Source organism: Puma concolor, chromosome A2 (genome assembly GCF_028749965.1).
Source record: "Puma concolor isolate L17-30 chromosome A2, mPumCon1.1.hap2, whole genome shotgun sequence".
Classification (NCBI taxonomy): Eukaryota; Metazoa; Chordata; class Mammalia; order Carnivora; family Felidae; genus Puma; species Puma concolor.
Window position 1 is genome coordinate 116,210,467 of NC_141668.1, and position 17,238 is coordinate 116,227,704.

Consider the following 17,238-nt stretch of genomic DNA (forward strand, 5'->3'; position numbering starts at 1 on the left):
CATCCTTGCTTTGTTCCTTATCTTAAGGAAAAACTTTCATATCTTTCACCATTGAGTATGATATTCACTGTGAGTTTTTCATATAGTTTTATTATGTGGAGATAGTTTTCTTGTGTTCCTAGTTTGTTGAGTGTTTTTATCATGAAATGCTTTTTCTCCAGCTATTGAGGTGATTGTGTGATTCTCCCCCACCCCCGCTTTAATTCTGCTAACATGGTATGTCACATTGATTTTGTATTTTGAACCTTGTGTTACAGGAGGAATAAATCCCATTTCATGTCAAGGTGTTTAATCATTTTAGTATGCTGCTGAGTTCTGTTTGCTAGTATTTTGTTGAGGATTTTTGTATCAGTTCATAAGAGATACTGGTCTGTAGTTTTCTTGTAGTGTCTTTGTCTGGCTTTGGTATCAGGGTAATGCTAGCCTCATAGAAGGAGTTAGGAAGTGTTCCTGTTCAGTGTTTGGGGAAAGTTTGAGAAGGCTTAATACTAGTTTTTCTTTAAAGGTTTGGTAGAAATCACCAGTGAGCCATCAGGTCCAGGGATTTTCTTTGTGGGGAAATTTTTGATAATTGGTTCAGTCTCCTTCATAGTTATAGATCTATTCATATTTTATATTTCTTCATGATTTAGTCATGGTAGGTTTTGTGTTTCTAGGCCTTTGTCCATCTGATGCCAACAATTTTGTTGGCATAGAGCTGTTCTTAATATTCTCTTATAATCCTTATGGTTCTATAGAATTGATAGTAATGTCTTCACTTTCATTTCTGATTTTAGTAATCGCAGTCTTTTCTCTTTTTTTTTCCTTTAGTCCATCTAGCTACAGATTAGTCAATTTTGTTGATCTTTTCAAAGAACCAACTTTTGTTTTAATTGATTTTTCTCTATTTTTCTGTATTTCTTTTATCTCTGTGATAATCTTTATTATTTCCTGTCTCCGGCTAGCTTTGGTTCAGTTTATTCTTTTTCTAGTTCTATAAGTTATAAAGTTACATTGTTCACTTGAAATCTTTCTGGTTTTTTAATCAAAACATTTATAGTTCATAAATTTACCCCTTAACACTGCTTTCACATTGTCCTATAAATGTTTTGTTTGTTTTCATCCATCTGTAAGCTTTTTCTAATTTCTGTTATAATTTCCTCTTTGATCCAACACCAAGAATGTATTGTTTAATTTCCACATGTTTGGGACATTTCTTGGTTCACTCTGTTGATGATTTCTAGCTTTATTCCCTTATGGTCAGAGAAGATACCTTGTATCTTACCTGTCTTTTAAAATCTGTTGAAGCTTAACTTGTGACCTCACCTGGTCTGTCCTAGAGAATGTCCCATGTGTACCTGAGAAATTTTTCTGAGTATTTGTTGTTTCTGGGTAAAGTGTTCTGTATAGTGTGTGGTTGGTTTGTTGTATTAAGTTCTCTATTTCTTTGCATATACTATGTCTGTCTGTTCTATGCATTATTCAGATTGGGGTATTGAAGTCTCCAACTATTTTTTTTTTATAAAGTTTATTTATTATTTTAAGAGAGAAAGAGTACAAGTGGGGTGGGGGCAAGGAGAGGAGGAGAGAGAGAGAGAATCCTAAGCCGACTCTGCACTGTAAACATGAAGCCTAATGCTGGACTCAAACTCACAAACCACGAGATTGTGACCTGAGCCGAAGTCAGATGCTTAACTGGCCATGACCTGAGCTGAAGTCAGATACTTGACTGACCAAGCCCAAGGTACCTCAAAGTCTCCAGCCATTATTGCAGAACTATTTCTCCCTTAAATTCTGTCAGTTTTTTCTTCACATATTTTTGTGGTCTGTTATTAGATGTGTAAATGTAATTGTTACATCTTCTTGCTACATTGAAACCTTTTGTTAATGTATAGTGTCCTTCTTTGTCTCTTGTAACCTTTTAAAATTTAGTTTATTTTGTTTGATATTAGTACAGCCACCTGTGGTTCTTTTGGTTACTATTTGTATGGAATATCTTTCTCCTTCCTTTCATTTTCTAGGTATTTGTATCATTTGGTTCTATTTCTGTCTTGGTTCTAAAATGAGTTTCTTGTAGAAAGCATATAGTTGGAACATGAGTTTCTATACATTCTGCCAATCTCTCTTTCGAATGGAAAGTTTAATGTATTTGCATTTAGAGAATTACGATAAGGAGGGACTTATATGTCATTTTGTTATTTGTTTTTTTGTATGCCTTATAAAGCTTTTTTTGTTCCCCATTTCTTACATTCCTATCTTTTGTATTCAGTTGATTTTTTTTTGTGTGTAGTAAGATGTTTAAAATCCTTTTTCATTTCCTTTTGTATATTTTATAGCTATTTTCTTTGTGGTTACCATGGTAATTATATTTAACATCCATTCACTCTAGTTTGAATTTATACCAGCTTAACTTCAGTGATATACAAAAACTTTCCTCCTTTGAGCTCTGTTCTTATCCCTTTTGGTTCATGTCACAAAATTACATCTTTGTATATTATGTGTTCCAAAACATAAACTAATAATTATTTTAAATGCATTATGTAGAAAACAAGATTTGGAGTTCCTAACCAAACTTACAATAATACAAGCTTTTACACTAATAGTTTTTTTTCTTTATTTTTTTTTTAAATTTTTTTAACGTTTATTTATTTTTGAGACAGAGAGAGATAGAGCATGAACAGGGGAGGATCAGAGAGAGAGGGAGACACAGAATCTGAAACAGGCTCCAGGCTCTGAGCGGTCAGCACAGAGCCCGACGCGGGGCTCAAACTCACGGACCGTGAGATCATGACCTGAGCCGAAGTCGGACACTTAACCGACTGAGCCACCCAGGCGCCCCAGTTTTTTTTCTTTAAACATGTTAGTCTTTTAAATCATGTAGGAAACAAAAAATACATTATAAGCCATTGTTACAATAATACTAGCTTTTATAATTACCCATGTATTTACCTTTCTTGAGATCTTTATTTCTCCAGGTAGCTTCAGATTAGTGTCTAATGACCTTTCATTTCACTGTGCAGGACTCCCTTGAGCATTTCTTGCAGGGTGGGTCTACTGATCATGAACTCTCTCAGCTTTTGTTTATCTGGAAATGTCTTAATTTCTCCCTCACTTTTGAAGGACAGTTTTTCCAGGTATAAGATTCTTGGTTGATAGTTTTTTTCTTTGAACACTTGGAATATATCAGCCCACTATCTTCTGACCTATACAGTTTGTTTTTTTTTTAATGTTTATTTCTGAGAGAGAGAGAGAGAGAGTGAGAGCGAGTATGAGTGGGGGAGGGGCAGAGAGAGAGGGAGACACAGAATCCAAAGCAGGCTCCAGGCTCAGAGCTGTCAGCACAGAGCCCAACACGGGGCTCGAACTCACAAACCGTGAGATCATGACCTGAGCCAAAGTCAGACGCTCAACCGATTGAGCCACCTAGGCGCCCCAACCTCCACAGTTTTCAAAAGTGAGAAATCCGCAAGTAACATAATTGTTCCCTTGTATGTGAGTTACTTCTCTCTCGCTGCTTTTAGCATTCTTTGTCTTTGTCTTTTGAAAGTTTGATTATAATGTGTCTTTGAGGTCCTCTTATATAGAATTCATTGAACTGCTTAGGTATTTATATTCATGTCTTTCTTCAGATTTGGGGAGTTTTCTGGCTTTATTTCTTCAAATATTCTCTCTGCCCCTTTCTCTCTCTCTCCTCCTCATGGACTCCCACAGTGCATATGTTGGTCTACTTGATGGCCTGTAGGCTCCATAACACTGGTCAGCTGTCTTCAATGTTTTTGTTGTTTTGTTTTGCTTTTCAGACTCTAATTTCCATTGTTCTGTCTTCAAGGTTTTTAATTATTCTGCTTGATCAAATCTGATTTTGAATCCCACTAGTGAGTTTTTCACTTCAGTTCTTTTACTTTTCAGCTTCAGAGTTTATTTTTGGTTTCTCTTTAGGATTTTTGTTTTTGTTTTTGTTTTTTTAATCCCTTTTGGGTTCTGGCTACTGCCCATCTTCCTTTAGTTTTTTGAGTAACTTTCAGATAGTTGTTTTTAAAGTCTTTGTCAAGTAGACCTGACATCAGAGATTTTTCAGCAATCATTTCTGTTGATTTATTTTTTTCTTTTAGATAGCCCATACTTTCCAGTTTCTTTTTATGCCTTGTGATTTTTTTGTTGTTGAAAACTTGATATTTGAATCTATTAATGTGGTAACTCTGGGAATCTGATTCTACCCCCTTCCTAGAATTTGCTGTTTTTCGTTACTGTTTTTATTTTTGTTTTTTAATATTTAGGCTGTCTCTGTGCTAAGGATCATCCTGACGTATAAACTTAAGGACTTCTGAGGTCTTTTCTCAGACCTGTGCCTTACCCTAGGCGTGTACAGTCACTGTCTATTTTTTTCCTGTATATGCATTTGCTCTTGAATGTCCTTGTCTTTAATGTTTGGATCCCAAAAGAGGAAAAACAGAAAAATAGAGGAGTGGGGAGAAATAATCCAGGACTTTAAGGCCCCTGGAAGTCACTCAAGCTAGAAACAGAGGGGCTTGCAACAATAGGGGGAAGTACAGCAACAATGGCTGTCCCTTCTTTTTCTGCACTCCTGTGATTAGAAGTAGCAATCAGCGACTGGAGCACACATCCCCCGTATTTGTGGAGGACAAAGATCCTTTTGTCCACCTGGGCTCCCACAAGCTGTATGCAAGCTGTTTCTGGAACATGTGCCCATGGCTTCAGAGTAGACATGGAAGATGGGCAGCTGCTACCAGCTGCTAAGAGAAGCCAAAATTGAGAAACTAACTACAACTTATTGTCCAAGCCTTCCCCTGGAAGTTGCAAGCCTTCAATATCCAATAGACTCCAGAGTTCCAAAATAGTTCCATGAGTCAGATTCTACCTGTGCAGTTAAGGTTTGGTGGGGAGACAAATTCCTGGTGCTTCCCACTCTGCCATCTTTTTCCAGAGTCCTTCCTCTCTCGAGTTAATATTTGCTTGGATGGTATGAGGGAGGGGTCCAGTTTCATTCATATGGTATGTTGTGTCCAGTTGCTTCATCACCTTTTGTTGAAAAGACTCTCTTTTCCCCATTGAGCTGTCATGGTACTTTTGTGAAAAATCATCTGACCATATATGTGAGGGTTTATTTATGAGCTTTTTATTCATTTTTATTGGTCTAAATATCTGTTCTTATACCAGTGCCATACTGTTTTGGTTATTGTAGCTTTGTGATAAGTTTTGATATCAAGAAGTGTGAGTCCTCCAGCTCAGAACAATTAATGATTGTTTTGTTGGGTTGTTTTTTTTTTCAACAGATTTTATCTTTAATCTCTACACCCACGTGGGGTTCAGATTTACAACCCCAAGACCGAAAGTTGCATGCTCTACTGATTGAGCCAGCCAGGCACCCCAAAACATTCAAGATTGTTTGAGCTATTCTGATTGCCTTGGATTTTCATAAAAATTTTAGGATCAGGTTGTCAATTTATGCAATAAAGGCAGCTAGAGTTTTGATAGCAATTATACTGAACCTGTAGATCGGTTTGAGTAGTATTAAGAGCTTAACAGTATTAATCTTCTGACCCATGAACACAGATGTCTTTACATTTATTTAGGCCTTCTTAAATTTCTTTCAATGATGTGTACAGTTTTCAGTGTATAAGTGTTACACTTCTTTTTATGTATTTATTCCTGTTTTTAATGCTCTGGAGGTGGGAATACTTCCTTAATTTCATTTTCTGGTTGTTCCTTGCTCTTGTATAGAAATACAGTTGATTTTTATATATTGATCTTGTATCTTCCAACCTTGGGACTCATTTACTAGTTCTAATAGTTTTTTGTTTTTTGTTTTTTTTTTTAGGACTTTCTCTATGATCATGTCATGTCATGATCATATTCTCTGTAAATAGAAATAGTATTCCTTCTTTGTTTCCAAGTCTGGATGCTTTTCTTTCTTTATCTTCCCTAATTGCTCTGGCTAGAACCTGCAGTACAGTGTTGAGTTCACGTGGCAAAAGCAGACATCTTTGTCTAGTTCCTGATCTTAGGAAGAAAGCTGTCAGTCTTTCACCAATAAGTGTTCTGTTAAGCTGTGAGTATTTTATAGATACTCTATCAGATTGAGAACTTACTAGTTTCTAGTTTGTTGAATGTTTTTATCATGAAATGGCATTGGATTTGGATTTTGTTGGATGGTTTTTCTGTGTGAGATGATGAGGCTTTTGTTCTCTGTTAATATAGTGTATTACATTGTTTAATTAATATGGTGAACCGATCATGCATTTTTGGGGTAAATCCCACTTAGTCATGGTATATGATTTTTTTATATGCCTCTGGATTCAGTTTGCTAGTGTTTTGTTCAGGATTGTTACATCTATACTCATAAGGAATATTGGCCTGTAGTTTTCTTTTCTTGTGATGTCTTTGCCTAGTTTTGGTCATAGAATGAATTTGAGGAGTGTTCCCTCTTCTGTTTTTTGGAAGAGTTTGTAAAGCATTGGTTCAGGATGTGCTTTTATTCAAGGAAAAGCATCTGCCCACTTCAGGTGCCCAGGTGACCACTCAGAACCTTAAACTTGCCTTTTGGTAGGTGTTGACGAAATTCCAGACCTTTGTATAACTGATGGGCTTTTCCCAGCCCCATCCCAGCAGGGCTGGATATTGCCAGGACTCTTTCACAAGTACTGATCCCAGAAGTTTTCAGCGTACTGCTGGGGTTTTTTTTGCCATCCTCTATGGTGTTTGTGAGAGCCTTTCTTCTGGAAACTGTCATCTTAAAGGAGTGTTTTACAGCTGGTTTTGGGGACAGTGAAAACATTCAAATACCATTTCTAAAAAGTTACTTTGGTACTTTCTTTTATGAAAGTTATGTGAGCAGATTTGAAAATTCCTGTGTTTTTGTGGGGGGTTATTTGGGGAGGGGTTGGTTGGTTGGTTTTTGCATTTTCAACATTAGAAATAACTCTTTTAAGATTGTATTTTCTTATGGCCATCCTGTGGCAGTATCTTATTGGTTTCTTTGTCATTCTGGGTCCAAATACCAAAACTACTCAAGTGTATTACTCAAAGCCACAGTGAAAGCAAGAGGCATGGTCCTCAGCTACCACCGGACATTTTTGTAAGCCCCCTTGTGATCCAGCCCATTTCTTGCCCACAGGTACCACGGACACAGACCTCTCGGCCGGAATCTCCAGGGATGACCAGCCCCTCCCCGCGCATCCAGATAATCTCCACCGACTCTGCGGTAGCCTCACCTCAGCGCATTCAGGTACTTGCACCGGTCCCACTTGGTTCCACCTGCCCAAAGGCAGACCTGCCTTCTGAATCCTTTCTAGAACAAACCTGCCTTTGAATTTCACTAAGGAGTTGTGCTTCTTGGGCCTCAAGTATAGTACAACCTCATTTATTCTTATAAAAGAAAAAAAGAAAAGTTTACATTGATTGAACTAACTTACTACTTTTAATGCAAAAGTCTAAACTGTCTCAAATTCTTGGGATGTAGTACCATGTTATTACTTATGTGCATCCACATTGAGAGGCAGTATATCCTAGTAGTTAAGTGTATGGGCCCCACTTGGAGTCAAGTTCAGTGCCCCACTTTCTAGCTATTTTCACCTTGAAAGTTAACTTTTCAGTGCCTTGCTTTTTTCGTTTAGAAAATGTATGTGATAGTAGTACTTACTTCATAAGGTTATTGTGAGGAATCAATCAATGGGATATTGCTTGTAAAGTGCTTAGAACAGTGATTAGCACATACTGATGTTCAGTATGTACTAATTATCTATTACAATAACCATTATTACTAGTGTTATTGTTACTAATTGATATTCACTTATGGGAAGTTTAGTCTTCCCCAGGGCTCTGAAGCTGCCTCTGGCCCATTGAACAAAGGGAAGATATGTGTATTGAAATCTTAATCAACAAGCCAAGAAGAAGAGATAATATATTGATGACACAGATTAAAGACTCATAGTTACCTCAGCAAGCTGAATCACAAGGCCAAACCAAAAAACATGAACAAAGATGAATGGCAGAAAAAACATTAGTTACATAACACAAATTTGAAAGACTATCAGGGCATACAGGTAATTTGAGTGAATGAGTAAAAGGATTGCTTTCAATTTACAGTTTATTCCAAAGTTGGTATAAGTGAACAATATGATACCATAACTACATAATTTCTATAATGTTTACCCATTCTAAAAAGTGATTTTATGGACTATCTGTTATAAAGTAAGCATAGAAGAGTTCTAATAAGTAAATGAAAGAAGTTAAAGATTATATTCCCATTATGTCAGTATTGTATAATATTTTATCATAAACACTGAATCTCATATAAGTCATTTTAACCTCACACCAGTGAGGAACACATATCTGAGTGTTTGGAAATTCAGAAGTAATGGGCCCAACATTAGAGGTTTTACTGTTCCTCAGAATTAGGAACTTCATAGCCAAATTATTTTTTCTCTTTTGTTTTGCTCATTATGACTTGAAAATGGGTCTTGTATAGTTTTATGTAGTAGATATTAGGATTCTGCCTATGTAACTGCCCCAACTGGGAAAGGAGCTAATTGCATTCAACCATGGCCTGTACATAATGGGCTCACAACCACCTTAGGGCAGATGAGAACACAGAAAGTTCCCCAAGAGACTGTCAGTAGCTAGTGTATATACTGAGAGAGTGCACATTTCCGCCCATATTGGTATGAGAAGAATCTCTTCCCAAGGGCTATCCTACCATCCCATTCCATACAGAGGGGCTAAGCCCATGCCCTGGTCCTTGGCCTGTGGTGACACTGCTGTCCTGGCTGGATTGTAGCAGGGTCCCTTGAACAGAAGTCCTATAGAATAGATGCTTAGTGTTGAGCTTTTAGTCTCTCTGGGGAGGATAACTCTTAGGCATGAGTTCTACGTATGGTAAATATACTTGAAAATCTTTTCATCATGAACTGTCAATAAAATGGACAAGTGCAACTGAACTATTTCAAGGTTTAGGGTTTTGTTGTTTTTTGTTTGTTTTGTGTTTTAAGGAAAACTAAGGTTATAGAATGATTTCTGGGTTCTTGATGTTGGTGGTAATGGTTTCGATAAAGTTTTCATTTCTAGCCCTGACTTCAGTCATGAATTTCCAATGCCCTGAGGCCTGGGAAGAGAATAAGTGCTATGATATTTTCATGAATAACAATGCTTGGAACCCAAATGGTGGCTTCTGTGATAAGGTTAAGAGGAAAAAATTATACAGTAAGGGTGATAGACCTAGGTCACATTTAGGATCTTTGGCTCTGAATGGAACAGACTTAGGATCAAATTTTATCTCCTCTCAGCTGTGTGACTCTGAAGAAAGTTTCTGTAACCTCTATAGCTAGAAAATGACAACAATAATAGTACCTGTTTAATGGGATTTTAAAAGGATTAGGTGAGATAATGCTTGTAAACTTATAGGAAGCAAATATCAATGTTAGCAAATGACTTATAATTTTTCTTAAGGTTTATTTTTATATAATTCCAAACACAGAAAATAGTACATGGAAATCCTGTATGTATATATCCCCAATTTAACCAATTGTTTGCTATAACATTCTGAGTAAATGTACGTATATTTTTTTGAATCATTCGAGAATAGAAATAACACACCTCTTTGCCCTGAATATGTATGTATTTCCTAAGAACAATGACATTTTCTTACATAATCACAATACAGCTATCGAAATCAGGGAATTAATTATTGAAACATACTATTATCTAATCCATTGTTTATATTCTAAAATGTCATTCAGTTGTCTTAGTTAAGTCCTTTATAACTGTTTTCTCCCATTCCAGGATTTATGTTACTGTTTTTAATAATGATAATGTGGCCAACATACCTAGTTATGCAGGCCAGCAGAAGGTGATCTGGAACATAGACTTGTGTCTGTCAGTATCCTGTCATCCTAATGGCTGCAACGGGGCTTTGGGGCCAAGTGGGAAGAGTGGCAGTCCTCAGAGTGGGGGCAGTAGCCTTGTGGCTAGAGTTAAAAGCTATTGTATTGAGGATACAGAGGTCTAGGGTGGGGACTGTGGAAGGAGAGAAGGAGGTAAGAGCCATAGGAGGGCACCCACTTGTCTGAGAATGAGGCATAATCGAACCCATCCAATTGCAAGGTGACTTCTCAGTAAATCTCACAGGTTTTCATCATGATGCAGTCTTTCCAGGCCAGTGGTTTGCAAATTTCCTTATGATTTTTTTTAATGTTTATTTAATTTTTGAGAGAGAGACAGAGCACGAGCAGGTGAGGGACAGAGAGAGAGGGAGACAGAGTATCTGAAGCAGGCTCTAGGTTCTGAGCTGTCAGCACAGAGCCCGACACGAGGCTAGAACTCCCGGACCTCAAGATCATGACCTGAGCCAAAGTCGGATGCTTAACTGACTGAGCCACCCAGGCGCCTCTGCAAATTTCCTTATAAACAGGTGCGCCTGTTCATGTATACTTTTTAGAGTGTGAAATCTTTACTTGGGCCCTTATAGCACCCGCTTCCCTACTTCTCTCTTCTACCACCTCTTTATTCCTACACATCCCTTCTGGAACGCCAGTACTTGTTCTCTGCCCTTTCTTTGTCCACAGCCATCAGACATCTCCTTTCTCACTGTGATGTTCTCCTGGCCCCTCTCAGGTACTCATTGCTGTAACAAAATCACACCACACCAAACAGAGTATAGAGTAAACCATACACCTCCCTTCTTCCTCTTCCACAAGTCACCCAGGTCTCTCCCATGAGGTAACCACTGTTACATATTGCTATTTGTTCTTTCACAGACACACTCTACCAAAAGCACATGTGTAAATAATGTACAGCATATTTTTCATTCATGTAGACATTCTGTCCAGACTGTCCTATATTCTTTTTTCTTAACATCTTTGGAGGTAGTTCCATGTAGAAACCGCTCCTTCTTTCTCTTGATGTCTATGGATGCTGCAATGAATAACTTTTTACCTGTTCAGTTTAACACTTGCGAGAATACTTCCGTCAGATCAGTTTCTCAGTGTAGGATTGTTGGGACAAAGGATATGTCCGTGTGTAATTTTTTTTTGGCCTATAGTATCATATTAGCTTCAGGTATACAACATAATGATTTGATATTTGTGTAGATTGTGAAATGATCACCATACATGGTTAGAAATTTTTTTCTTGTGTTGAAAACTTTTAAGATTTCGTTTCTTAGCAACTTTCTAGTGTGCAATTCAGTAAACTATAGTCACCATTATGTGTATTACATCTTCATGATTTACTTTGTAACTGGAAATCTGTACCTTTTGACCTCTGTTGCCCATCCCTGCCCCCTTTGGGCAACTACCAGTCTGTGCTTTGTATCCATTGAGCGTGTGTGTGTGTGTGTGTGTGTGTGTGTGTGTGTGTGTGTGTGTGTGTATTTTGTTTTGCTTTATTTTTTAAGATTCCATAAGTGAGATCATACAGTATTTGTCTTTCTTTGCCTGAGTTATTTCACTTAGCATACTACTTTCAGGGTCTATGTTGTCACAAATGGCAAAATTACATCCTTTTTTATGGCTGAATAGGTATTCATTTGTATATAAATAAATACACATACATATATACATGCACACATATTTACCACATTTTCTTACCCATTCATCCATCAGCAGACGCTTAGGTTGTTTCCATATGTTGGCTATTGTAAATAATGCTGCAGTGAACTTTGGGGTGCATTTTTTTTTTTAATTTTTTTTTCAACGTTTATTTATTTTTGGGACAGAGAGAGACAGAGCATGAACGGGGGAGGAGCAGAGAGAGAGGGAGACACAGAATCGGAAACAGGCTCCAGGCTCTGAGCCATCAGCCCAGAGCCTGATGCGGGGCTCGAACTCACGGACCGCAAGATCGTGACCTGGCTGAAGTCGGACGCTTAACCGACTGCGCCACCCAGGCGCCCCTGGGGTGCATTTTTTAATGTTGTTTCTTCTTTTTTTGAGAGAGAGAGACAGACAGAGTGTGAGCAGGGGAGGGGCAGAGAGAGAGGGAGACACAGAATCTGAAACAGGCTCCAGGCTCTGAGCTGTCAGCACAGAGCCCAACACAGGGCTCAAACTCATGAACTGCAAGATCATGACCTGAGCCGAAATCAGTCACTTAACCGACGGAGCCACCAAGGTGCCCCTGGGGTGCATATATCTTTTTTTGAGTGAGTATTTTTGTTTTCCTTGGATAAATACCCAGAAGTGGAATTGCTGGATTATATGATACTTCCGTTTTTATTTTTTTGAGGAACCTCCTTACAGTTTTCCACAGTGGCTGCACTAGTTTATATTCTCACCAACAGTGCATGAGGGTTCCTTTACTCCACATTCTTGCCAACAATTGTTACTGCTTTTTTTTTTTTTTTTTTTTTTTTTTTTTTTTTTTTTTTTTTTGATACTGGCTATTCTGACTGGTGTGAGGGGTTATCTCATTGTGGTTTGATTTTCATTTTCTTGATGATGAGTGATGTTGAGCATTGTTTCAATACCTATTGGCCAACTTTCTGTCGTCTTTGGGAAAATAAGTAACTATTCAGATCCTCTGCCCATTTTTTAAAGTTTGCTTTTGCTGTTGAGGTGTTTGAGTTCTTTTTTTTTTTTTTAAGTTTATTTATTTTGAGAAAGAGAATGTGGGGAAGAGGCATGGAGAGAGGGAGAGAGACAGAATCCCAAGGAGGTTCCACACTGATAGCACAGAGCCCAACACAGGGCTTTAACCCACGAACTGCTAGATCATGACCCGAGCCAAGATCAAGAGTCAGATACCTAATCGACTGAGCCACCTAAGCGCCCCCTAGTTCTTTATGTATTTTGAATATTAACCCCTTAACAGATACATAATTTACGGATATTTTCTCCCATTCAGTAGTTTGTCTTTTCATTTTGTTGACGGTTTCTTTTGCTGTGCAGAAGCTTTTCAGTTCCATGTGGTTTGATTTGTTTATTTTTGCTTTTGGTGTCAAATCCAAAAAATGATCACCAGAACTGATGTTGAGTTTACTATTTTTTTAATGTGTTCTTCTAGGAATTTTATGGTTACAGGTCTTACATTCAAGCCTTCAGTTGATTTTGAGTTGACCTTTGTGTATTATAAAATAATGGTCCCATTTCATTCTTCTGCATGTGCCTATCCAGCTTTCTCAATATCATTTATTGAAGAGGCTGTCCTTTCTTTCCCCATGGTATATTCTTGGCTCCTTTGTCATAAATTAATTGACCATATATGTGTGGGTTTATTTCTGGGCTGTCTTCTATTCCATGCATCTGCATTTCTGTTTTTATGCCAGTACCATACTGTTTTGATTATTATAGCTTTATAATATAGTTTGAAATCAGAGAACGTGATGTCTCCAATCTTTTCTCAAGATTGCTTTGGCTATTGGTCTTCTGTTATTGTGTAAAAATTTCAGGATTGCTTTGTACTGTTTCTGTGAAAAATGTCATTGGAATTTTGAAAAGAATTGTGTTGAATCCATAGATTGCTTTGGGTAGTGTAGACATTTTAACAATATTAACTCTTCCAATTTATGAGTGCCAAGTATCTTTCTATTTATTTGTGTTTTCTTTAGTTTCTTTCATTAATGTCGTAACAGTTTTCAGTGTGCAGATCTTTACCTTCTTGGTTGAATTTATTTCTAGGTTATTTTATTCTTTTTGATGTAATTGTAAATGATTGTTTTCTTAATTTCTCTTTAAGATTGCTTGTTATCAGTGTATAGAAACACAACAGGGGCTCCTAGGTGAGTCAGTTGGTTAAGCGTTCAAGTTCAGCTCAGGTCATGATCTCACAGTTTGTGGGCTCAAGCCCCACATCGGGCTCTGAGTTGACCGTGCAGAGCCTGCTTGGGATTCTCTCTTTCTCCCACTCTCTCTCTGCCCCTCCCCCACTTGCACATGCACTCTGTCTCTCTCAAAATAAACTTAAAAAAAAAACACGACAGGGGTACCTGGGTGGCTCAGTCGGTTAAGCGTCCACTTCAGCTCAGGTCATGATCTCACAGTTTGTGGGTCTGAGCCCCGAGTAGGGCTCTGTGCTGACAGCTCGGAGCCTGGAGTCTGCTTCAGGTTCTGTGTCTGTCTCTCTCTGCCAGTCCACCACTCACACACACACTCTGTCTCTTCGTGTCTCTCTCTCTCTCTGTCTCTCTCTCAAATATAAATAAACATTAAAAAGTTTTTAAAAAAACAGATTTTTATATGTTGATTTTGTATCTTGCGACTCTACCAAATTTGTTTATTAGTTCTAACAGTTTTTTGGTGGAGTCTTTAGGATTTTCTGTGCATAATGTCATGGCATCTGCAAGTAGTGATGACGGTTTTATCTCTTCCTTTTCAGTTTGAATGCCTTTTACTTATTTTTCTTGGCTAATTGCACTGGCTAGGACTTCCAGTACTGTGTTGAATAAAAGCAGCGAGAGTAGGCATCCTAGTCTTATTCCTGATATTGGAAAAGCTTTCAGCTCTTTGCCTTTGAGTATGATGTTAGCTGAGTATCCAGCTAATTTTGACAGTTGTTGCCAAACTGCCTTCGAAAGAGGTTGTGCCAACTTATACTCCCACCAGCCCAATATCAGAGTTCCCATTTCCCCACACACTCAACTGTATATTATGCTATATATACTGTTTAATCTTTTTTAGTTTGCTAGGTGAAATATCACTACTATATAAGTTTTGTGTTTCTATTACTTATTCATCTAAAAATATGTAATAAAAACTGTTGTGTTTTTATCACTGTTGTGATACTCAAATTTTATATAATCGTAAATAAGAAATTACTTTTTTACCCGTCTTTCTCCATATCTCTACTCCATTTACTTTTCAACCAATAGGTTTCTTGAAAATTATGTCTAATTTTATTATCATTATCTTTTACATTAAAGTATTTTACATATACATAAAAGTATAAAGATACATATATTAAGATATTAGGCTTTTCTAGAACCACTTTTCTGAAATATCTAAGATCAATCAGCTAATTATCTGTTTAATAGGATTAATATCCAGAAAACTTAGAGGAAGTAATTTATAAAAACCGAATATAATATGTAGCCAGACTGCTAAATGTTGGAGTTCCTCAGGATTGCATTCTGGTCCCACTTTCCCCCCTCTGTATTTTCTCTGAACCCATGGCTTAAATATCATTTTATGCTAGTGACTCCCAAATGGATGTCTATGGCCTAGACCTCTGCTGTGACCTCCATTTAGTTCAAAATATTTTAAATTTTTATTGCTGCTACTTTGACCCATGTGTTATCCAGAAGTGTGTTAATTTCTAAATATTTGGGAATTTCAAAAACTTTTTATTAATTTCTAGTTTAATCAGTCTAGTAGTGACCTAGAACATACTTTATGATTCCTATTTTTTCTTAAGGTATATTTTATGGCCCAGAATGTGATGTATATTATTGGATGTTCCTTGCAAGCTTGAGAAGAATGTGTATCCTGCTGTTGTTAGATGGATTATTTTATAAATGTCAGTTATATCAGGTTGATTGGTAGTGCTGTCCAAGTCAACTATATCCTTATTGATTTTTCTGCCTGCTTAATCTACCAGGTGCTGACAGGGAAGCAGTGACATCTCTACAGCTATAATAGTTGATTTCTCTCTTTCTCCTTGGCAGTTTTACAAGTTTTTGTCTCCTGTCTTTTGATGCTCTCTTGTTAGGTGCATACACATTTCACATTGTTATGTATTTGTGGGGAACTGACCCATTTGTCAACATGTAATACCCCTCTTTATGCGTGATTTTTATCCTTGTTCTGAGGTCTACTTTGTCTTTAACTTAAATTCACTTACTCTAGCTGTCTTTTGATTAATGATAGCATGATGTCTTTTCTCCATCCCTTTACTTTTGATCTATCTGTGTCGAGGGTTTCCTGTTGACAATGTATAGTTGGGTCTTCTTTTTCTATCGAAATGAGTCTTTGTCTTTTAGTGGTCTGTGTAGACCATTCACATTTAAAGTGGTTCTGGATATACTGTATTTACATTAATGTCAACCATGTTTAACTATTTTCTATTTGTTGCCAGAGCCGTCTTTTTCTGCCTCATCTGGGTTTTTATCATGTTTGTTTATTTTTTTTAACTTTTTTTTTTTAACGTTTATTTTTGAAAGACAGAGCACAAGCAGGGGAGGGGCAGAGAGAGAGAGAGAGAGAGAGAGAGAGGGAAACACAGAATCTGAAGCAGGCTCCAGGCTCTGAGCTGTCAGCACAGATCCCTATGCGGGATTCGAACTGTGAGATCATGACTTGAGCCGAAGTCGGACACTTAACCAACTGTTAAGGGGCACCAACTCAGGTGCCCCTATTTATTCATTTTTGAAAGAGAGAGAGAGAGAGAGAGAGCAAGGGAGGGGCAGAGAAAGAGAGGGAGACAGAATCCCAAGCAGGCTTCGCACTGTCAGCTCAGAGCCCAGTGCAGGGCTTGAGCTCAACAACCCTTGAGATCATGACCTGAGCTAAAACCAAGAGTCAGAGGCTTAAGGGACTGAGCCATCCTGGTGCCCCTGCCTTATTTGGTCTTGATTGGGCAATTTAGCTGATCCCTTTTATCTCTTCTCTTAATATATCAAATGTACATCTCTACAGATGTTTTTAGTTGTTGCCCTAGAAGTTTACAGTAATTATTTTAAGCTGATATAAGCCTACCTTCAAATGACATTATTCTGTTCCACATGTAATATAGGTTTCTTATAACCATGTTCCCAGTTCCTCCTTCCTGTCCCTTGTGGTATTGCTGTCATTCATTTCACTTATCCACATGCTGTAAGGACATTGTTATTATTATTAATTTAGACAATTATTTTTTAGATCAATTAGGAATAATAAGATTTTATTTTACCTTCACTTATTCCTACAACAGTGCTCTTCCATTCTCTAAGTAGTTCCAAGTTCTAACCTATATCATTTACTAACTAAAGAAAAGCTTTTAATATTTATTGGGCAGGTTTGCTGGTGATGAATTTTCTTAGTTTGTGTTTGAGAAAGTATTTCTCCTTGACTTGTTGGTTGTTGTTTTTTAAAAATTATTTTTAGTGAAATTCATAGGACGTAAAATTTAATCATTTTAATGTGAACAGGTCAGTGGCATTTAATACATTCTCAGTGTTGTACAACCACCACCTCTATCTAGTTTCCAAACATTTTCATCAGTCCAGAGTAAAACCCCTTACCCATTGAGCAGTTTCTCCCTGTTCCTCTTTCCCTGTAGGCCCTTGCAACCACCAGTCTACATTCTATCTCTATGGACTTACCAATTTTGGAT

At 37.5% G+C, this 17,238-nt stretch overlaps 1 protein-coding gene across 3 annotated transcripts in view; it reads left to right on the forward strand.

Annotated features, from left to right (window-relative positions):
- Positions 1 to 17,238, forward strand: part of NR2C2 (nuclear receptor subfamily 2 group C member 2) — a 100,928-nt gene that overhangs the window by 45,303 nt on the left and 38,387 nt on the right. For all 3 annotated transcript variants that reach the window (XM_086697350.1, XM_086697348.1, XM_086697349.1), the window contains one exon: positions 7,115 to 7,225. In XM_086697350.1, the coding sequence (XP_086553476.1) occupies positions 7,154 to 7,225 (72 nt within the window). In that variant the 5' untranslated portion in view covers positions 7,115 to 7,153. The remainder of the gene's footprint in view (positions 1 to 7,114; positions 7,226 to 17,238) is intronic.